The 24013-nt window shown below is 40.6% G+C and overlaps 1 protein-coding gene across 1 annotated transcript in view; it reads right to left on the reverse strand.

The window, feature by feature from the left end:
* Nucleotides 1–832: 832 nt before the first annotated feature.
* The window catches only part of LOC133469703 (paired box protein Pax-2a-like), a 28947-nt gene continuing 5766 nt past the window's right edge, over nucleotides 833–24013 (reverse strand). The window contains 6 exon segments of the mRNA XM_061757097.1: nucleotides 833–1353; nucleotides 2754–2840; nucleotides 4414–4515; nucleotides 11724–11838; nucleotides 15572–15747; nucleotides 23814–23933. Coding sequence (XP_061613081.1) covers nucleotides 1241–1353; nucleotides 2754–2840; nucleotides 4414–4515; nucleotides 11724–11838; nucleotides 15572–15747; nucleotides 23814–23933 — 713 coding nt within the window. The 3' untranslated portion in view covers nucleotides 833–1240.

Genomic DNA, 24013 nt, shown 5'->3' on the forward strand with positions numbered 1-24013 from the left:
CACACACAGATGCACGCACACACACACACACACACACACACACGCTCCTACAAATGAACATTAAATAAACCCCACCCACTGTACCTTTAACAGCTTCAAATGCATATGATGACCATCTGCACTGCATAGAATTTATACATTTAGACTTCCTCGTGAAGCATGTGGCTTGTCCCTAATAATATTAAAAATAATAACCATGAAAACAATAATAATAATAATAATAATAATAATATTAATAACACTGATCTCAATGATAGGCGGCCTGTAAATAAACAACGAAAAGTCTTTGGCAAATGTAAATTACATTCAGTCAAAACAAAACAAAAAGAAGCCTGAAACATGATGATGCTGAAGCTTTTTTTTTTCCCTCTCAAATTTAAAGTTTGATAAGGCATTGACCATCTTTTTGACTCCATGGCCATCAGCAGTGACTTAAAAAAAATGAATTTCAAATTTCTATTTATTTTCTTTTTAGGGAGTGGTGCCAAGCGACAATGGGGGATGGCTGTTGGATCCTCTCCTGCCAAAGACTTCATCAACTTAAATGAAAACATCCAGCAGTAGTGCACGTTGTCGAGATGCGTCGCTTTAAGTGCCAAACCTAAAGCTCATATGCATAAAGGATTCCTGCATATACTGTACAAGAACGCTCCAGTGTTGCAAACCTCCAAAATAGTGCAAAATCAACAACAAAAATAAGAAAAACGACACAAAATGTTGCCTTTCATATCCTGACACAGCAGTTTAGTCCGTTAAATGATTTTTAAAAAACAGAACAGAAATAGAAAATATCATTAGGAATACATCCACTTCCTTCCATGGCGACTCACTGTATTTTTTTTTTTTTTTTTTGAACATGTTGATTGTGTTTCACAGAGTCCTAATCTTCTCACGGCATCCGCCATGCTTGATGATGGATAAAAACGCAGCCGGCTCATCTCACGGCATTCCCGTTTCACTCGAGTCAAGGGAGAAAAAAATAGGAAAATAAAAGGCCGCTGCTACATTTTTAAGCCCCGAACAGTTCTTGCTGAGAGCTGCCAAGCAAAGGAATGTACAGTATTGATCCACAATGGCTGATTTTAGTTGTTTTGTTTTGTTTTTCTCCTCACTTTTCCACAACCGTCTACTGTTCATCAATTTCAAATGGGTGGTGAAGAAATCTGGAACCGCCCAACCCGCAAAAAAAAAATCAAAAAAAAAATGGTCTCATCGTGCGAGCTCGGTGTCCTCACTGTGCTCAAATATGGAGGCTGAGGCCGCAGTCCTGCAGTTTGATTTGGTTTCCATGGTAACTAGTGGCGGTCATAGGCAGCGGCAGCAGTGGGTGGGACTGAGCCTCTCGACGCGGCACTATAATAATAAGGGGAACCTGGAAGTTAACAGAAGAACATATCATTTGAAACAATGCGTAACAACATTATTATTATTATTTTTATTTTTTTTACTTAAAATTTTATCATGAGCATTGATCACAAATAGTTTTCCTAATGTTGAAAAGTGAGAAAAGCCCATCACAAAGACATGATTACGTCGTGTCAGTCACTCTAAAAGTATACAGTGGACCCTCGCATATTCACAGTTTGGCACTTGCAATTTCACCTATTCGCAGATATTTTTTTGGAACCTGTTTCCCGTTTTTCGTGGAAGTCCCATCGCTTATGTTATTTAGTCAGCCAATGCCCCGCTAATTTATGTTTTTTCAAAAACATTTTTTTTCATGGCAATTATGTTAAGTGTCAATTATTTGCGGATTTACGCTATTCACGGTCGCGCCCGGTGCCTATCCCCTGCAAATAGCGGGTCCTATTATTATTATTATTATTAATAATAATAATTAAATCAATATTTTGGTTTTAGAATAGTGTGGATGTACAAATAATATAACTTTAGCTTGACACTGCGATGTATGCTTAGCTAATGGAAAAAAAATGCCTGTTGTCATTGTGTATAACCTATTTTTTATTCGTCTATTATTTATAACTGATTTTATAAGGACATAGGTTAATGAAAAGATCATGAGTAAAGTGAACTTGACTTTAAGTATTTTTATTGTACAGTATATTTTTAGCATGAATGTCATTAAAACAGCACAGTATGTAGGTAGTTACACTAACAGCCCAAAATGACTGAATTCTGTTTTCATGATAAAATGTAGCATTTTAGAGTGTAGGATGTCAGCCATCTTTGAGGCCAGTGACGCGACACATTTCGTTTGCAGTTCAATTATGACGTGTCTGTGAATATTCTCATTCATCCAGATCATATCATTCTCAGGGCATTGACTTGATCGCAACTGGACTGAAACACAATTTGTTTTTTGTTTTTTTTCCACCTTTTCTCAATAATAAATCCAGTTTCGTGAAAAAAAACTGTGGAGGACTTTTCTACTAAAGATTAGCCAAATGAGCTGAAGAAGTTCTCCCGAGGGCACATGGCAGTAAGTTAGCAATGTTGTTCGCAGCTAATGTAATACGTATGTACAAGAATCAGAGACATTTTGTATACGTTATATCTAATGCGCAATATATTTGTAAACTTGTTCTTTTAATGAAGGAAGTGTAAATTGTTGCAACTCCAGTGTGTGACATGTTTCCATAGTCATCAATTTTCGTAAAAGAAAACTATGAAATGTTTGTTTAATTTTCAACCAAAAATTAGCTAATGATCTAAAAAAAGCTAGCTAAAGGGAATGTGGATTTAGTAGTAGGCTAGCATGCTAGAAAGCAGGCTAAGCTAGCCGTGGGACTCACTTAGTAACGCCGGGTTGCTGAATCGCCAAGCTTCGTTGTAGGTTGTGTACTGCGGATGACTGTAGGGGTTCCCCGAAAACTCACTCCCTGCAAAACAAGACCACAAATCAATTAGCACTTCAATGCCTCGGGGGGGGGGGGGGGGAATCCTTTTTTTTCGCACCCCAGTCGCCATTTCTCATGGCATTTGAGGAGAGGGGAGGGGGGGGAACGATAGTCATCGATGTGTGACCGTTCAGGCATGTAATTTATTTCTTTTTCATTTGGCTTAAGTTATGCAACAGTGAACAATACAGGAGGTGAAACTGAGGCCGCCTTTCCGTGTCCCATTTATGGATATCTACCAATTCTTCTTCCCCCGATTTTAATTCCGAGGCAGTCTACTAATAAATGGCGAGTGTTATTAATAAACTGTTTCATGCGTACATTTCTTATTCAGCGCCGTAAATCTTCCATTGAGCTTTTTGCCACAGAATTTCACAGGAGAAATGGAAGTGTCGGCGAGTGCTGCAGCGTTGGTTCGACACCTTTGCTTCCTTTACGAGACTGTAAAGGCCGTAATTTATATGAAGCCAGTGAGGTATGGCTTTGCTTTAACAATGTTTGGCGCCCGCCACTAAATCTCATTCCTTGTGTGCAGGGTGAATGGACCGGAACGTCGCACGACAACTGGACCGAGGCTGGAAAGTCTTGGTATGTTTGTCTTGGGGAATTTGCACCCATAAGATTTTATTCGTCAAATTCCGGGAATTCCAATTCAGGATTTTTCACTTCCTGGCTGATGAATCGCTTTTTGGAAAGAAATGTATCCTAAAATGAACCAAAGTATAATGCTAGCTAACTGTATTGTCTTTGTGGTTCGTTGCTCGTATCTAGAAGTATATTACTGGATGTACAGTATGAGAAAACGGCATGAAAACTGATTAAGTGGGAGCGTCTTCTTGGTGCACATAATCAGTATTTCTGTATTATACTGCCCCTTGTGGCCAAGGCGCACACACCAGAAGGATCACAATGTGGGACTGGAATGGACTGACATTTTCATTCATTTCAATAGGGAAAGATGATTTGAGATACAAGTGTTTTGCGCCACAAGCGTAGTCACAGAGAAATTTAAACTTGTAAGTCAAGGCACCACTTTTGTATTTAAAAAAAATAATAAAAATAAAAATCCTGCTTCTGCTTTCCTAATCTGCACCGTCACAAGCCACGCCTTTCTGCTAAATTGCGTGAAAAAACAAATTGCTTTAGTTCGTTAACCCTCTTGTTACATTTGTTTTTCCAGAACAGCAATAATATTCGTGTGGGGTCAATTTGACCTGGGGCATGTTTAATTATGCAAAAGTGTCAGAAACAACCATTGCGTGTTTCTCATTATTATCTCTATTACGAAGCATTTCAATTAATATTTAGTTCAGTGGCGTTCTTTACCTCTCACACATCACAGTTCAATGAAGATAAAAGGCAAAATAAAAACATCTCCCAACTTACATAGGCTTGCATATAAAACATTTTTAGTAAAAAAAAAAAATTGTAAAAATGGATGCAACCATCATTGTTAAGGTAATAATATGCACAGTATGTGTAAAAATGTATATGTCAGTTCAGCATAAAAATGACAGCAAATACAGTAAAAGTCAACTTTACAATTTTGGCTTACCAGGAACCATTCCAGCGAGTGTGGAAGTCGGGTAGCTGCCCTGGCCAGTAGGGGGAACGTGAGGGGGGTACCCGGGTAAGGTTGTGTTGGCCATGTCCCGACCTGAGCAGACAAAAATGACACAAAAGGAGACATGCTTTGTCAATACGTTTATACTTGGAAAAAAAAATAGCAACAAAGTTTCGTCTGGTTAAGTATTAGGAATCCATTTCAGGCAAGTGATAAATTTTCAAGTCAATTTTGTGACATTCCAAAAGCCTACTTGAATGACAACAAAAACAAAAAAAGCTATCAAATTAATATTTCTTTTCATTTTTTAAATATTTGGAAACCAAGCAAAGATGAGTAAAGTGACTCCAAAACTGTTTGCTTCAATTTTCTTTTCTAAATATTTCAATTCAAATGCAAAAGAAATGAGAATTGAATAGTATTACATACAACAACAAAACAATCAGTACAGTTTTAGCCTTTCTTTGTTGTATGTTGCTGGTATCGCAAATGTTTCTTAATTAGGTAACATTGATTTGAAAGACAACGAATGAATGCCATCAATAATGCATTTTGTTTTGAGGAGGAAGGTAAATAATAATCAAAATAAAAAAATAAATGAATATAATTTTTCAAAAGACAAAAAAGTGCTCATCATGAGAATTTCGTAGCTTTTCACACAAAAAGTAATGCACTATCATTCTTGGAACATTTTGGTATTTAGGGGTTCTTTAAACAAACTATGTATATTAATAGTGGGGGGGGGGGGTTTCAGCCTTTCTTTGAAATATGTTGAGTGTATCATAAATATTCTTCATGAGCAAACATTGATTGGAATGACAGCAAATGAATGCCATCATACACTAAAACATATTTTTGGGAAACCAATGCTAAAAAAAATACTAAAAAGACTTGAACATATAAAAGTGGTCCAAAATAGTTTCAAAAGATTTCGACTGATACGAATGCAAAAACTACTCAGCATCATGAGAATTTTGTAGCTTCTTCTGCAAAAATTGTAATTAGACTTTTTTTTTTTTTTTTGCTTTTATTAGTTGATATCAGGAAAATAAGAAACCCTAACTGACCAAATAAATGAATATACTGTAGTTATGCCATATAGTACTTAACGTTTCGTAGGCTACATGTAAGCACGTTGCTGTCTTTGCTGATTCAGCCTTTCGGGGGATTGAGCCCGCTGGCCCCCTCTGCGGAGCGCCACCAGCGCGTCTGCACATATTCAGCTCTGTAATTGAGAGTGACGGTGCGGGTCGTCCTCGCTGGCCCGCGGAGATGTTTTTTGGAGCGCGGCACATAACCTCAATCTGCACAAGCGCCATTGTGGACCAGTGGCCCCCGCTATATTGTGGCGGCGAGGGCTCAAAAGGGGGAGCCAAAAAAAAAAAGTCTCTCCCGATGGAACTTTAATGAGGACAAGATCGCCACAAAAAGCGCTGAAGCGTTGACGTAAACACGTAGAAAGATCAACACGATGCACCGGCTTTGTGAGTTGAAGACATCAGTTGATCCATACCTCCAGATATAGTTTATTTGGGCACCCAAAAGTAGTGGAGAGCCCAAACACTGCTACTTACTGTATAAGTAAACAAACATTTCAATTCAAACAATTAAACTGGCTATGGTACTGCTTTACAGGTAAGGGAAACTACAGAAATTACTGGATTTGTGGACTTTAACAAGTAGTTTTCCTTATTTTAGATCCACAGAGCTTAATACAGCACAGTTATGTGTCTCAATATGAGCACTCTTAATTCCATTAGATCCAGGGTCACCAACTTTTTTTTTTTAACTAAGAGCTACTTCTCGGGAGCTCATAAATTCCGAGGGCTACCAGTTTGATACACACATCTGAAATAGCAGATTTTCTCAAATGAACTTTAATTCTATGTTATTATTTGTAATGAATGCTATTCCTCCATGTGAAGACACCGATCATGTAAATGATTTCTCACACTAATTATAAACAATGATTTAACAAAGTGGGATTCAGACTCAGACAAATATCAATATACAACATTTTATTTTTTTAAATCTCTGCAAGTGTGAACATTTTCAAAAGATCACTTCTACAATAGTCCCAGGAAATCACAATGTCCCATCACTGGTGAGCTATTTTCGTACAGGCACAGCCGCGGACTACTCATGTGGTCCTTGAGGGCTACCTGCTGCCCACAGGTATTAAATTATTTTGCTCTTTCTGCCCAAAAATGCATGTTTTTCAAATAATTTGTACATAGAACAGATTTGAAATGATGTCTTATTTTGTATAAAATGGTCAAATATTTGTCTACAGTATATGAAAAAAGGTTGCCAAAGCAACGGGTGGTGCTAGAACCCCCAACCTGTAAAGCTGTTTTATGCCAGAAAGCTGAAGAGAGTCGCTTCCACAAAAGGAGGAGAATGGGGACTGACACTTGAGAAAAAATTTGAATAAATAAAATACAAGTTACAAGGTACGGCGATAATGGTGCTCACCTGGAATTATCTAAAAAAAAAAAACAAATAAGCAAACAAAAAGTGTAAGTGTTAGTGTAATGAACAGACTGCAGGACAAAATGAAATCAAAAGTGTATATTGTATTTTATTTATTTATTTATTTATTTGTATACACATTAAAAAAAAAACACTGGTGAAGTGTATGTGAGGGAGGCCATTTTGGGCCTACGAAAAGAATTAGTTTGCCACAAGCCAGTGCACTCAAGTCAAAGGGGGCCGTGGGAGTGCTGAGGGTGGGTGGAGTGTTTTGGTTCGCCAGCGGTGCATGAGGCCCATTGTGTGTGTGTGTGTGTGTGTGCGTGTGCGTGTGTGTGTTTGAGACACACTGGTAACTATTGTCACAAGCGACCCAACCATGTCTTCATATGATGGCAGCAGATGTGCACGCAGCAAATTCATTTAAAAGTCACACCTTTTCAAGTAAAACAGCGACTGAGATTGAGAGTGTTTGGCTCAGACATTATTAGCCGATGCCAGATCAATGCTAACCGCGGTACCGACCCGGAGTTTGATCATGACGTCAATACAGTCCACCTCGCTTAAACCTTCATTCGGAAATTGTGCTAACCTTGATGAGAGGAAGTCAAACGTTCTTTAGTTCTTGATTACCTCCGTCAAGGAGGTTTTGTAAAGAGTTGAGTCATTTTCCCAAGATGCAACTGAAGGATACTATGGCATGCGTTGCTCATTCTCTGTACAATTCGAGTTAGAGCCAGGCGACTTGCTTTATGTCATCCTTTCGAGAGGCAGGCGGGCACCAGTTGGGGAACATGTGTGTATACATGCCTCATTAGCTGCATCCTCGCCTTTTGTTGCCTCCTCAACAGAAATTCTAATTCAAGAATGGGCTTTTTTATTTTATTGTCCATGCCTTTTTGACAGTGATATGAATATGGCAAAAAAATCAATAAATCTGCAATACACTGAATCCTCAATAGGTGAACCGCAATACAGCGAGGGAACAAGTATCGACAAACACGCATTCACACTCACGTAGAAGAACACTTTTGAGTCTTCAGTGAACCCGACGAACTTGTGCATCCGGGTACTCAGGTTTTCTCCAACATTCCAAAAACATGCAAGTTAAGTTAATTGCAGAGTCTAAATTGTCCTTTGGTGTGAATGTGCTCTGCAATTGGCAACCAAAGGTAAGCAGTTTATTTGATTTGTGTTTTGTTCCTTTATTGTACCCAATGTGACCCAAACCCTAACCTTTAAAATCGATGTATGTAGCAACTGTGATTTTTTTTTTTTTTTTTTTTTTTTTTTGGGGTGTTCCGGCGCATCACTCTTCAACATGATTTTGGACTTCTGCTTAGGCAAAGACGAAACTATCCCACAAAGTTTTGATGATGACAACAACAAGCGCAGCGGCAAAACTTCATCTTCATTTGGCACAAGCACGAGGTCATTAGCGACTGCCTCTTTAGCTCGATGCAGTCTAGCATGACGGGGACACCTTCATGTTTGCCGCAACAACCGCAAATCTTTGACCTCCATCTTTGAGGCGTACACAAGCCAAAAAAAAAGGGGTGGGGGGGGGGGGGGGAAATCCCAACATCCTAATTAATTACAAGGGAGTAAAGAATGTTTGGTGAGCCAAATTGCTTTAAATCCCCAAACAACGGCTGAAAGTCGCTCATTATCAAACGTGTGCTCAAAGGTTAGTTTGCTTTTGTGATGGCGGACTCACAATTCATCTTGGAGGGTGTACGGACACCTACACAGCTACTTTAAAAAACAATGTGCATAGCAAAGCGACTGATGGTGCTATTACCTGTAAGCATACAGTTTTTTTTAGCCAATGATAAACCTCAACAAAGTCATTTCCTGATAAGGCGCAGTCAAAACAAGAAGAGACAAACAATCCAGAACTGACTCACAATTCTACCGTAAATGTTCAACAATATGAATGCGGCAAAATGGATGCTGGATGTGTTGTTACTTTCTCATTTGGGCCCGATGCAAGTAGAGTGTAACTGCAAAACAATGACAATAAAATCCGAAATGCGCACCTTTATCCCAATCTGCACCAAAACGTAATCAATTCTTCCTTGGCGCATGTGCTTGTCATTCATCTCCCCCCAAAATATTTACTTTAGTTTTATAATATCCCACCTTTATTTTTTTAAAACAAAAAGTTCCGTTCTTGCCCCCCCCCCCCCCCCCCCCCCCCCCCCCCCCCTCAAAAAAAAAAAGAAATCTGACTTTATTCTCAAAATATCACTCTCTTGTTGGAGGATTTCCACTGACCATAACTTTTCTGGACACAAATTCTTGTGCGGTCCTTTTGTTGTGTTTTTCCCCAGATACAAGCGTTTGTGTAAAAGCATGGCGGTGAGTGTCATTGACACGTGCGTTAAAGGCCTTTGGAGGCCTCCATTAGCAGGCCCAGCGGGGAATAACACACTCTCGGTTTGTCTGTATGCATAGTGGGGATGTGCCAAACTCCCACTGATTGATGAGAAGAAAAACACCTCATCTCAGGAACTCTCAATAGAAGGAGTGGACAATCGGCCGTATCGAGGCCATCTCGCCATTGACTAGTTGAAAATACACACACACACACACACACACAAAAAGTTATTCAAAGATGGAGCTTATTTGAATTTTAAGCAGCAGACGGAGCACCTCGGATGGGATTCATCAAATAAAAATGACTTCCCATATCAACAATAGAAATTACCTGACAATATGCAATTATCCTAGTCACATATTCATGGAGACTTCTAGGGGTAAGAGGGACTATTTAGCAGGTAATTCGCATTAATGTGGAGGAAAAGGAGAGAGAAGACCTCGCCTCTGAATTTCGATGTTTCGCACAATGCCCTTAAATCCTTTTTGGGGAGCCTGCTGCTTTTCAAGCGCCTAATAGGATAAGCAGAGGACACAAAAGATTTCTATCGGTGCCGTCACAATCCGATCTCTGGCCGTGACTTCATGAATCAAGTCTAATAGATTATGCAAATTCCGGGGGGCATAAAATCAACATGATCAATGACTTTAGTTGGGAAAGCATTCTAAGGACGGATGTAAAACCTTAAGTTTCCCCCTCTTGTTAACGCACAATTAATTCGAAATTGGATCCCGGCCTAAATATTGTGCATCATTTTGGCACTTTTTCTTGGCTTAGAATTGCCCTGCAAGCCGTTTAAATCTCTGGTGAGTAACACAAAGCCACTGGAGATATTTTTAATATTTGCCACATCAAGCGAAGCAGCTTCCAGCCAAACAACAGGAGCGTCATTACTTTGACCTCTAAATGTTCACTTCCTGCCAAGAATCAGGGAAGAACCAACACTCAGATTATACATACTACATACATACACAGTCATGCTAAAAACACTGGCACCACTGGGCTGCCAGTGTTTTTAGCCACAACTGTATAGAAAGAAAAATGTTTTGTTTTGTGTTTTTTCTCCTCGCTGTCTGATATAAAATCAAACGAAACTTTTCCTGTTTTAGGTCAATTAGGATCCCCAAAATTGTTTCTATTTGCTAAATGCCAGAATAACGAAAGAAGGATTTTTTTTTAGACATATATATATATATATAATAGACAAAACAGTCATGGCTAAAACCATTGGTACCGGTGCCAATGTTTTTGAGCATGACTTTATATACATACACATACGTATACACTTATTTTCCATCAAACTTCATATTCATTGTATTGGGTAGATGTTATGATGTTATAAATGCAATTTGGTCCAGTTCCCACAGTTTATTTTTAGAAATGAACCGCAGGCAGAGAATTCACATGCAAACGGTAAAATATGTTAGCTTGCTGACAGAGTGGACAATGACAGGGTGGACATTTTTGGCCAATGTTAGCAATCTTTATATCGACTGAATAAAATGAGTGATGCTGATGAGGACACCAAAGGCACTTATTAGTGCTATTAACCCAACAGATTTAAAAAAATATATTATTATTTATGGCCTACTAGTGTTTTCATACAAATATTTTCTGTAATTATGACATAACTGCTGCTTTAGCATAGCTTAGTGATACACCACGGTGTGTTCCGGGTTGCATACAAATTCAGGTTACGCTCCTCGAAAAGCGAGGATCCCCTGTAAGTAAGAACCCAATCCCCCTCAACGTAACTTGAAAAACTCACACCACTGTAGTTATCTTTGTAACTGCGGATCTTTTCATACAGCTCTTGTGTTGGATCTCATTGCGGTGTGGTGACTAGCAAAAACAATCGTCAACAGCCGGTCGTATCGGTAATAGCAACAAGCGACAAAAAAACAATATTTTTCAATTAACCGGGCCATCATTACCTGTGACAAGGCGAGAGGTAGGCTGCGAGATGGGGCTGGGGGTGCGGCGATGGTGGGTGGGGGATTGAGGGAGGGGGCGGTGTTCGTTGGGCAACACAGGAGGGTGAAGTAAATGATCACGGTGTTAGAATGAGGCGGCGGAGGTGCCAGAGCGTATTTACCGAAGCGCATTACTCGTGTCCCAAGACACACAAACCGCCGCACCCCCATTCCACCGGCGCCCCCCGCCCGTCACCACCTCCAGGTGACAAAGTGAACAAATCACAGAGGCAGCCAACCAGCAGTCGCTCCCCGCACTGATGAATCTGATCTCGTGACACCCAAAGGACCTTGTCACCATGCCCCAATTTCCGAGCCGCTTGCTCAGCAAAACAACTTCGGACGACAGATGCTTAAGCTCCGACAGAGACAACGTTAAAAAAGCCTTCACACTTGACTTGTTGGTTTTACTTTTTAATGTTCACACATTCCCATAGCGCGCAGTCGCAGGGTGTGCACGCGGGGCTCGATCTTACCTACAGGGTAGCTTTGCGACACGCTGGGGCCCAGCTCCGGGTTGGCGTTGGACGACAAACTGGGCTTGACTTCGTCCAGGCTGGAATTGAGGCCAGGCAGCGAGTACTCATTAGCCTGAGAGAACGGACAGCGGAGGGGTTACGCAACCAGACAATACCTTGATGCGAGCGCCGGCCCCAGTATACATTTGTATGAGAGCATTAATTGTGTGCATGGAGGCTGCAATTGAAGCATATCATGAATGTATTTGGCTATTGTCTGAGAGGAAGTGGGCTTTCGGCGGATTTGCATGGGAAGCCGAGGCGTCAGCTGGCCTTTTGTGGGCGCGAGTCTTCGTCTTGAGCGGATACGCTTTGTTGCACGCACGCCATGTGCCCCCCGCCCCGACCCCTGTGCGGGACACCATCCGCCTTTAAATTTGGAGTGCCCTCCCTACCAACGATTTACACATTTAGTTACTTTTTTTTTTTTTTTTTATGCCTCAGTCACGCTTAGCGCTTTAACTTTAAAGGGTGACTTCGTAGGAGAAGGTTCTTACATAGATTTGAAGCAAAATTGCAAGCAAGCAGTACGGAAGACGAAGCACTTTTTTCCTGTTATGAGAGCAAACATTCTCCACTATAGCCTAAACAAAATAATACAACAAAATGTTTTTCTAGTACGTTCATTTCTCTGGTGAGTTTAAAAATCGGACATACTGGGTTTAGAACACCTATTTTTCCTTTTTTATTTAAACAATAAATAAGTCAAGCAGTTCAAATCCAATGAATAGCATTGAAATGGTACATACAGAAGGTGAACTGCCACAGGTAGAAAACAACCCCCCCCCCCCCCCCCCCCCCAAAAAAAAAACAGGTAAAGTTACTTAAAACTGAAAATTAATGTACATTTCAGAATTATAAAATGATGCAGTCTCCAGACCTGAACACCCAAAAAGTGAAATCGACGCAACGTACAGTACAAGCGCCACACATTTATGGGAACTTCCACAACAGAGATGAGAAGAACTTTCTGGAAGAATATTTGGTTTCCATTGTAGAAAGAATGCTACGAAGTGTGTTCAGCTGTTATAAATATGAATACTTTAATCAGTCAAACGTTCAGAATACATTTTTGTTTATAGATTGAGCCCCTGATTTTTTTTGTAATTAGATTTGTTTAAAATTAGTTCTGTGCCTTAATTTCAGAGTGCGATGAGACATCGAACTGCATGCATTTCAATTTAAAAAAGAAATGGCAAAAATTGGGGAGTTGTAAAACTTTTGACTGGTCGTGTATATTGTATTACAAATTGTAATTTTTTTTTGTAATAATTTTTTTTTGGGGGGTGGGGGTTCAATAGAGTCTTTTTATTGTAAAAGGTATAGAATTCTGAATTTTCCTAATAATAATGTCCAAATGGGGATAATGTCCAACTATCCAAAATAATCACTTTGTCTTTCATTTATTTGCGATGGCAGCTATTAGCATGTTTTTTGTTTTTTTCTCTCTCTTCTCTCTCTCTTTAATGAGATGAGACTTCCGGTGTGGGACAATGTTCGTTCGAGGTCCGGTGTGAGTTCAGGGACCCCGGGTTGTGTCTCTGTGGGCCCTAATCCCATGAGGGGTGGGGTGGGGCTATCGGAGGGGTTTCTACGCCTGTGACCCCACTCTTGTCTGCTTCTATCGCCGATAAACTCTAATTGTCCGCTACAACTGTTCGCTGGCACAAGGTCGGATGTTGGCCAGACGTTTTCTCATGCAGATGGGAGGCGGTGCTGTGAAAAGGATGACCACATGGCAGGCAGAAGTGTGGGAGGGCTCCGTCCATTGAGCACCGCATCGCCAGAATGGCTTTTTAATGCGTCGCTACAGCGCCCAGACACTTGGCTAATAGGGCCACATTTTGCACAGGAAGACTGGGGCGGGGGGGAGTGAGAGGCCCCCATGAAAGGGAAAGTGGTCTGATTAATATTGCATTAAATTAAAACTGATTTTTCTAGACGGTTCCTTTTTTAAGTCAATCCCCTCTCTCTTCATGCCGTGCTTAATACTCTTCCTGACGCTCTTTGTGATTGCAAGTCATTTCCAATTGGTTTTGGTATTGATCTTCCAGTAGAAATCAGTTTTGTAATTAGCTGCAAATTAGGCCCTCTTCTGGAGGTGAGGCCTGTCCCACTGATTTATCACCTGCCTAATTCGGCCCGATTGGAGAGAAATTAAAATGAACTCAATTAGGCTTTTTTGCTTTTTGCTTTTTATGGCGCCGACTTGAAGTTTGCTGGGAGAAATGAATAGTCTCTTGTTGTTTAATAGTAGAAGGAATGTAAATAAAGGTTATCCATTATAATAAAGCCACAGTTTTTAATATGCAATGTCGGGGTTGGGGGGGCTTGCTGCCAAATGCGTCCTCGTTTTGCAGGGACGGAGGGTTTCATTCATCTATTTAGCCCAAAAAAATGTTCCATGATGAATGCAGATTTAAACTAACTAGGTATAAGAAAGTGTTTGTATTGACTAATGATTGACACTTTGTGAGTCACGCCTTCTGTCTCTGATTGGTAGTTTTTCCTTCAACATGGTGGTTTCTTGTATATCAAGTTAGGGGTACAAGATGGGGCACAGATTATATTTATCATTTACTACTGTCAAGTCATAATGATTCTGTTAACAAATATTGAAAAAAGTGTCTTTTTGTTTTTCTTTTTGTAAATTGACGACAAAGGATATTTTGCAGTCAATCGGCGTCGCTTGTGACATATTGACAGCCGAAACTGTTGTGCCATCTGACCTTTTCACCGGAAATGCTTAATGTGCTGCCGTGCATATAGTTCATTCTGACTTTTCTTTCGTAAAATAAACCCTTTTTTAACTACTTTGTTTTCGTAATCGTTCCTTTTTTATAGAATGTTACACCTTTTTGTCATGGAAAACATTTCTTTTTAAATGAAGATTTGTTTTCTATGTGGTTATAAAAATGTCGTTTTTTTATAACTTTATTTTCCAAATTCTCACTTTTCTCCTAATATTATGACGTTGTGCTTATAAAATATACTTTTTTTGGTATTATTATAACCTTTTTTCTTTTAAAATGTTGACATTTTGTTTTAAAATAATTTTTTTAGTAAGACTATTTTTGTAAAATTTGCCTTTTTCTTGTTTTATACAATAGTTAAAAACATTCTTCCAAATATTACCACATAATGGCTGTAAAATTGTCATTTTTTTCTCTTAATTTTAGAACTTTATACTTCTAAAATTCCAACTTTTCTCTTAATATTATGACGTTAAACTTATAAAATCGACTTTTTTTTGTATTATTAAACTTGTTTTCTCATCAAATGGTCACATTTTGTCTTAAGATTGAGTTTTTTAATATCAAAACTATTTTTGTAAAAATTGCCTTTCTCTTGTAATGTTCCAACTTAATTCTCAAGGTTATTATAACTTGTTCTCTACTGAGTTTTTTTTTTTTCGATTTTCTGTGCAGCCCAAATACTACTTTGTACGGTGTACCAATATGGCATATTATTCATTAACCAAAAAAAAGCAACAGCCTCGTAACCCTTTTCATACCAAATCCTACTTAATCCCCTATGTCACACAAAGCTGGCAAATTAAGGCAAGAGGCTTGCTGTTGATTTCATTTCATGCTGCTGTACTGTTATTCTCAATTATAGGCCATACGAGGAATGTGTTTTTCATGGCAAAATCAATAACGTGTGGGAGTTTTCCCAGCAATACCCTCCCGCTGCTTTTCCTTGTGGCGGCCCCCTCAGCCATCTTTAATTAGCCTCTAGATATAGAGTGTCAATGTGTTGTTGTGTTCAATTCAAAGGAAGAACACAAAACAAACGGTTCCACTAACCTGTTCCGGTTTGATGTGCTCCGATGTAGGGAAGACGTCCGGGTACGAGGGGCGTTCAAAGACCCGGTCCAGCGCTTCCAGCTGCTGCTGGGTGAAGGCGTCGGCCCTCAGGTGTTTCCGTAAACTCTCCACACTACCCTGAGAATCACTGTTTGGACCAGAACCATCTGAACCATCTACAAGGAGAGAGAGCGACAGTCGACACGCTGGCCCCGGTAAGAAAACTGACCCTCCCGCCACGTTTGTCAAAACCGCAAATAGCGACTGGACTTGTTTATTTACTCAACTGCAGATTGGAGGAAGGTAGGGCAATATGGCCAAAAAATCGAATCTCCAATTGTTTTTTTTCCCACATAAATCCAATATCTGGTTTTAATCATTTCCCCCCCCCCCCCCCCTTTGTTTAAAGAAAAAGCAAATGACAATAACAGTACTCAAATTCAAGTAACCTCAGCAGTTATCTTTAATGTCCACACACGTGCAAACAATATGCAATGGCGTCTACGAACTGAGATCATTACACTTACTACCCCGCGGGAAAAGGGAGGCATTGATTGTCAATTTGTCCGCCATTTGAGGAAATAAAGTACTGTACTCGAAAGAGCTTCACTTGACACCCCAATATTCCTGCTCTCTGTCTGCTAACCAGAAAGCACGGTCTCCTTTGCAAATCCGTCCTTCTAAATTTGCGGTAGATTATGTTCTCCCCTGCGGTGAGAGAGCGGTGATGTATGATATGCAAGCGCTCTATTGATTGTCTGATCTGGTGGCAAGAGAGAGCTGAAATGGACTCGAAATGAACATCCTGCCTCAACTCATTGCGCCTATAATACTCTACTTAATCCCACGTTTTTGCTCCCCCCTTACGGAATTCAGTCGATCAATCATGTCATCTTGCTATTACCATTCGGGAGGGGTATTACTGAATGTTTTTGTTTTGGTTTTTTTCCCCCCACACCAACCAGAGGATAAACCAAATGTGCTGATTGTTGGGTGAAAAAACATCTTTACAGTGTTTGTTATCTCCCAAAAGCAACCTAATTAGTCAGATTTTACAGTATAAATTCTCTGTGTATTTGCTTTAGGTACGCACATAAATCATTCAATTAAGTGGCGATGTCTCAGTTTACCACAAGTACACAGGGAACAAGCTAAAAAGCATAGTTGGCTAGAAATGTTCAAATCTTTGGGTTGTTGCGTTATATAAAGATTGATTTTGTGGTTTTACATGTTATCGGACTGATAATACAACATTTAGGGCAAGCTATTTTTTTTTTTTGCTTAGCGTTGAATTGCTATGCTAACCAGCTAACAGCACAGATGCACTGTGAACGAGCTAACAAGTACAGGTTTGTGCTTGCCTTTTGATTGTCACTATTTTATTATTGTAGTTTATTATTACTTTTTATAGGAGTAATTTTGTGGCGTTACACGATATTGGACTGACAAGATATGCTTTAAAGCAAGCTATCTTAGTTCAACATATGCTAGCTTGCTGTGCAAATGATAAATGAGCACACTAACAAGTGAAGTTTGCGCTTATCTTTGGATTATCACTCTATTTACAAGTAATTGGGGTGCTTATACATTGTTTGATATGTTATTCAAAGCATGCTAGCTTAATTCTGCTGTTTTATTACAGCAAACCCACATTATTCAAGGGAAGTAAGGGACCAAGCCCTAACGCAAATAGAAATAATTTGCGGGGTAAAAAAACATTCTGATTGCCTATATCAGTTGTATACCCCAAACTATGTACGCATAAACACTTCTCAAACTTGTCTTAGATTACGCCATCTTAAGGCGTTGTTACAGAAAGCAAAAATAGGTGATTTTTTTTTTTTTTTTAGCAAATAGTCGTTAGTAGGGATCTACAAAAGAATTTGCAAATCGTTGAGCGTGTTTATTATTTTTAGTGTATACTGTTTAAACGCTCGGGGTCATTAGTTTGTTGGTTTCCTTGCCCGATCAAGAACCTCCCTCATGTTTGTCGTTTGCCACCGCGGGACGTACTTCCCACGCTCTTCAGATCGATGACATTTTCCCTCCCACGATCAGATTCCCAGCTGATGGATCAACTGGACCATCGCGATGGGAGATGATCATTCTCCTTTACCATTTCTTTTGTAATTCCACGTGTTCAAGCGTCTTCTAATGAATACTTATTGTTACTTCACAAAGTTTCCAGGGTGTTTATTGATCATGGCGGCAGCACAGTCTATTCAAGTTGACATCGAGGGAGCCGCCCCCAGACCAGATCAGATAACCGCCCCCAGCAAGCAGACGCCTCTCTGCGGGTACGCCACCTGAAGGTCGCGACCCCCGGCAGGAAGTCAGAGCCGAGTGGTACGTCCCGCCAAAAGCAACAAAAAAAAAGAAAAGAAATGCAAACTGGGAGAGAGTAGCTACTTTACCCACATTCTAGCGAAGCATTTTCAGAGTAAAAGTGTTTACACAATAAAATAAGAGCTGCCACCTTAAGATTAATGGTCTGCCGCCCTCAGATTAATGGTCTGCTCCTCGCAGTCGAACTCCTTGTTTAAATAACATGTCAACGCACATACATTCGCCTGACCCAACGCATTGTCATTTCCACAAAAGGAAAATCAAATTAATACTCATTTGCATCAAATTAAATAAACTTGCTTGCCTTTTTTTTCCCCTCTCCTCCCATTCTAATATAATTTTTTTATGTTGTAAACATGAATGAATGAAATCCAGAAACTTGTTCATTCTGCTTCGACAGACCATTTATGATGAATGGATTGGACAGGAATGAATAGATAGTCAAGGAAGACCTTTTTCATGAGCCAAAATTTGTTTTATGAGGCGGGTAGCTTTTCAGAGAGAGAGAGCGAGAGAGAGAGAGAGAGAGACTGAACATGATTTTTTTCTCAAGAACACGAATACAACAAATATGAATCAAAAAGACCTGCTCAATACTTTTACTTGCACGACTGGCGATTGCAATACAGTTCAGCCAGAGCTCTTTTTTGGCCCCTGACCCACAGTTTGGGCAACCTTAAGCTAAATAACTTGTTTTGATTTCTGATTCTGATTTCTTATATTTCCATAAGGCTTCAGCAAGACAATAGTTTGCAATAGTGGCCCACTCCATCGCTCATCCTCCGCACGGCACCTCGTGACGCTCCCAGATGTCGAATAATGAATATCGCTGCGTCCCGAACGACGAATCTCATCCATCCATTCCCGCCGCCACTCGCCCGCCAATTTATTGAAATATGGGATGATGGCCTCGTTAAATGTATTGCCCTATTTCGCTCATAAATCACTAATTTAAGAAGCCAAGGCGGGGCTGACAGAGCGGTTTGTTGGCCGGGAAGTGACGTTGGACAGTTAGCTAGTGGGTACTCATGGTGCCACTGCTAAAATAAGACCACATGCATTTATCATTCTTATTTCATTTCTCAAAGCATTAAAAGATTGATATTTGGGGTGGGGGGGTTACAACAATGAAGTCCTGATGTATGTATTGATGAAAATGTGAAATATTTTATGAAAATAAATACCTCTTTTTATGAGAAAACAAATATTTATGGGATTAAAGACTTAAAAAGTTTGTAATATTACATAAAGTTGTAATACCACAAGAATTTCTATTTTTATTTTCCCTGAATAAAGTCATCATATTACAGGAAAAAGTTGTAATTTTACGTGAATAGTTGCAATTTTAGAAGACTAAAGTCATAATATTACAAGGAAAATATAGTCATATATGGATGACATATATTTAAAGTAATAAAATATGATAATAAAGTCGTAAAGTTAGACGTAAAGCCCCTTGTTGAAATTCATAATAATAAATAAAAAAATGTATAAAAGCCCTAACTCAAGTACAAAAAAACAACTCCAGGACTAACTGAAGGACTTTTTGTTTTAATTTAGTAAATGTTCTCTTTTTTTTTTTTTAATATATACATTAAGTATAATAATAATAATACATTTGTTTATTATACTTTTCTTACGATGTAATGTATATACTACTTTTTAAATATTAATTGATGAATACAAGTCAGAGGAAGCTCTGCTTTTTTATTTTCCGTGAACGCTTCCGACGTCCAAATGGGCGTAAGACCCGATCGGGGTGAGCCGCGCCGCCTGTTACTTTGCGCACGACACGATGGAGATTCAACGATTTGGTGAGAGGAGCAGAGACTTTTTGGACATGATATCGTATGACGGTACAGAGACTTAAGAAAGCTGCTCCTTTGTCTCTACTGAAGCCTCTGAGCCCACTAGTTGGGGGATGTACACAGATGTTAATGTGTCGCGATAATCGCTTTTCTCTGCAGCGGTGCACATTCTAATACATGTCACTTCGGTACAACGCGTGGACGGCCGCGGTCACCGACGGAGCCATCTTCGGGGGCCCACTCCAACAATGGCTGCCAAGTGTTACATGCTACTTTTAATTTGCCGCGGCACAATGGCTGCCGATAATGGCTCTTATGACACCCGTGTCCCTGAAGCTCCTCTGGCCCGGCCCCAGTGTACATAAACGCGTGTCGCAGCGCATTATCTTGACATGGCCGCCGTAATTCGGGACCTTTCTTTTTAAGGGCACTGCTGACTGGGAAACTTACTTGGCAGAGCGCCACGGGAACAAATACTCAGCCGCTCTGTTTCGCACTAACCCCTTCCCCTCCTTTGCCGCTCGTCCCCGTGTGTGTGTGTGTGTGTTTTTTTTGTTCCCCCCCCGCACCCCGCCCCCAAGCCTTGATAATGACTGCTTTCGCCATAATCATCACGCGGCTTACCGAGTGAAATGAGGCCTCGCTGCGAGGAAATGCGGTGGCGGCGTTTACTGACTGTGGACTACGGCCTAGCGAGCAGTGCACAATATGTACGAGCTGCAAACGTGGCCGCGCAGAGATATTAGCTGACACAGAGTGGCATTTTGCTTCAAAACGACATTCATACAGTTCTATTGGAATGGGACCATCATCATCAACAAAAATGACGATGCACTCATATAGGCTTTAATACAACACAATGAACGGGACCCAAAAATGCAAAAATCCACAGTCCTTGGATTTAGTAAAAAAAAAATGTACAAAAGGTAGCACAATATATAATAATGGTCTACTTTCCAACAAGATAAACGTGAGCCCAAATCCAAAAACAATGGCGAGCCCCGCCACAACCCGCTCTGAAAACATGGCTGACATGCTGATAATGTGATATTTTACGAGGAAAATGTTACATTTTTGCCATGAATACACTAACTTTTTCCATAAATACCAATATGTTAGGGGAATTATCTCATATTTTCTAATAATATTTTGTTCCATGTTCCCCCCCCCCCCCCAGCAAGTGGTGCATTTTGGGTTAAGTTTACCATGGTATGGTTCAAACATATTCTTCTAATGATATTCAGTACAAAAACCTGCCTTTGAAAACAGTACCAGAACTGGCACCACCCTAGACCGCGACACCTGCATATATAAAAAAAAAAAACATTTCAAGCAAGTTGTACAGTTCCGTTCAGAACAGGTTGCATTTCCATCCAGATTATGATAGTGAGTAGGCATACCAACAAGATAGTGTTTCAGAAGGCAACAAATTCAAGAATGAAAAATAAATTTGACGCTTTACAGAGCAGTGTACTGTCAGTATTGCAAACGAGCAACAAGTCTTTCCACCACTATCCCCCGGTTCTTTTTTGTTTTCATTTAACTTCTTTATCATGCAGAAGATGACAGCGAATCGTCAGAAATCAGTGTTTGGAGCGCCATCCTCCACAAGTGAACTGAAGCACCCCATCCAAGGGTACTGAGCAGTGGGACATTTGGGTATTATGGGGCCCCTTTACCAATGGAAATCTACCGAACTGAGCCACGTTATAAAGCACAGGTGTCAAACGCATGGCCCAGGGGCCAGATCTGGCCTGCTGCATCATTTTATGTGGCCCGCGAAAGCAAATCGTGTGTCAACTTCCACGATTCTACTAAAATTTCAAATCGTCATATGTAATGAATAATAACATTAATAGCATTTTTGTTGCGTTTACCAAACCCCTTTTTACTTTAACTTGAACAATAGTTGAAAAAAACTTCTGATTTCAAAACTATTTATCCATCAATTTTTTTTGTGTATATGTAATATTATGAGGAGCCAATTAAACATTTATATAGTCTCATAGTCATAGCGGCCCCTTTGACGGTAACCGTAACTCCAACGTGGCCCGCAGGAAAAAAATGAATTTGACACTAAAGCTTGACGAATCACACAAAATGGCGTCACATTAGGCGAATCAATTGAGACCACAGAAGCACCTGGAGGACCTCCTCTCAACAGCTCAGCTCTTCCTCTGCGCCCTTTAATATCGTCCTGCCCTTCAGTAGCAATCTGCATGAAAATATGCACCTTCCATCATTCGAGACATTACGCTTAATACGAGGGGTCCTGCCACGGCTCCAAATGAACCCTGGAAAACACCAGACGTTCGCATTATGCCCTCGCCATCGCATCGCTTCCCTTGATTATGTCATTTGCCGTGCCCACGTCATGCTGGCTTTTAGATCTCTGCCAGGAAATCTACCTCTGACAGGTCATTAGTCATCCCTGCCTTAGCCACCCCCACCTCCAACCACCCGCCACCTCCTCAACATCAATTCCCCCCCTTCGATATCCCGCAAACGCCGGAACAAAGACGACGCCATGTCAACGACCGCCGTGCTCTGATTAGCTCTCATTCTGGAAAGAAGGCACTTCACATCATTCCAAAATACACCTCACAACACCAGCGCACGTCTTTAGCTTTTCTCATCAGCAGCTTGTGCATGTAGCGTCATTGAGGAAGCCTATTGCTTTCAGAACCAATAATCTATAAAAAGCCTCAGGCCTTTTTCTGGCCAATGAAGTTGCTTTTGTTGAAGGAGAAGAAGGAGGGAAAAAAAAAACAGAGCTTCAGCGGCTTTCTTGACTGACCTGGGTGGTCGGCTACATCATCTTGACATGTAATTATCTAAAGCCCTTTAATCACTTCCATAAAGATTAATTGCAGGAGACAATAGTGGAGGTCGTGCCTTCAAATCAAAAAGACTCCTCGGCGGATTGACACAGCAGTGTAGCCGAGTTCAGGTGCTTTATTAAGGGTCATTGCCTGGAACGATGGCGCCTTTGAGAGCCGGAGTTGCAACTTCAGCACAGCGCGTAAAGAATGAGGCTCACTTTTTTTCCCCGTCTTTTTGGAGGCATGAACCAATCCTGCGCTGGTACAAATAGGGCTACAGGAGGAGTCCATTTATGTCCCTCAAATCTACAATAATGGACGGATTGTTATTGGACTCTGATGTTACTGGACGGCTTTTAGAACCCAAGCTAGAAAAGTGACGGGTCGAGAGTACAAGTAGAACCTTGGAGGTTGTGTTTTTTGGGGGGGTTTTTTCCCCCTGAATTAGAGGTACAGTAGGATTCCATAACTGTCCCTCATACCTTAGGGATAACTACTTGACTGGACTGTTTTTAGGACCAATAGATCAGAGCCAAGCACACAAAGTCAAAGTTACAACAGCAAAACCTTTGAGGACACCCCTCCACCTCCAGTGACAAGACATTGTATCCTTAAGTACACAGTACACTTTTTCGGGAATGGTTCCAGGTTTGACACAGTAGGATTCAATTTATGTCCCTTAAATCTACATGTACCCCAATGGGATAACTACTGGACTGGACGGTTTTTAGAACCAGTGGATCAAGACCAAGCTGGAAAGTCAAGGATACAAAAGCAGAACATTTGAGGATGCCACGCTAGTTAGAAGCCAGTGGAAAGCAGTATACCTTTTTGTGTGTGTGTGTGGGGTGCCTCACTGTCAGACATGCGGTTACAGTAGGACTCCCGCAAAACTGCACCGATGTACCCCATCGGGATAATCTGTTGGACTCCGATGTGGCGTTTAAGAGTAATGGATCAAGACTAAGTTGAAAAAGTCAAGAGCATAAAAGCAAAACCTTTGAGGACACCACCCCAGTGACAAGCCTTTGTATCACTCAGGGTACAAGGGCGGTTTTGGGAAAATGCTGGGTACAATGATGTCCAGTATTTTGGGGAAAAATAGCCATAGGCTTACAGTAGGAGGTACTAGCGTAGCCTGAAGAGGTAACTATTTGAAGGCACCGGTATGTTCCCAGTTTTGAAAAGGTACAAACAGACACTCCAGTGGCAAGACTTGACTGCCTTTTTTTTTTTTTTTTTTTTTTTTAAATAAACATATCCTACCTTCGTCTCTTTTCCTCTTTTCACCGTTGGAACGCGGAATACCCAGAATGCCGTTAATGGAGTACGACCCCGCTGGGTCGTTGGAAGCGCTGGTTACTGGAGGAGACACTGTGTTTGGCACTGAGACGGAAGGGAAGGGGAGGGGGAAAAAAACTCATCAAGACCTGCTGTGAGTCCATTCCAAGCTCCTGCTGATGCCA

Source organism: Phyllopteryx taeniolatus, chromosome 19, assembly GCF_024500385.1.
Source record: "Phyllopteryx taeniolatus isolate TA_2022b chromosome 19, UOR_Ptae_1.2, whole genome shotgun sequence".
NCBI classification, from domain to species: domain Eukaryota; kingdom Metazoa; phylum Chordata; class Actinopteri; order Syngnathiformes; family Syngnathidae; genus Phyllopteryx; species Phyllopteryx taeniolatus.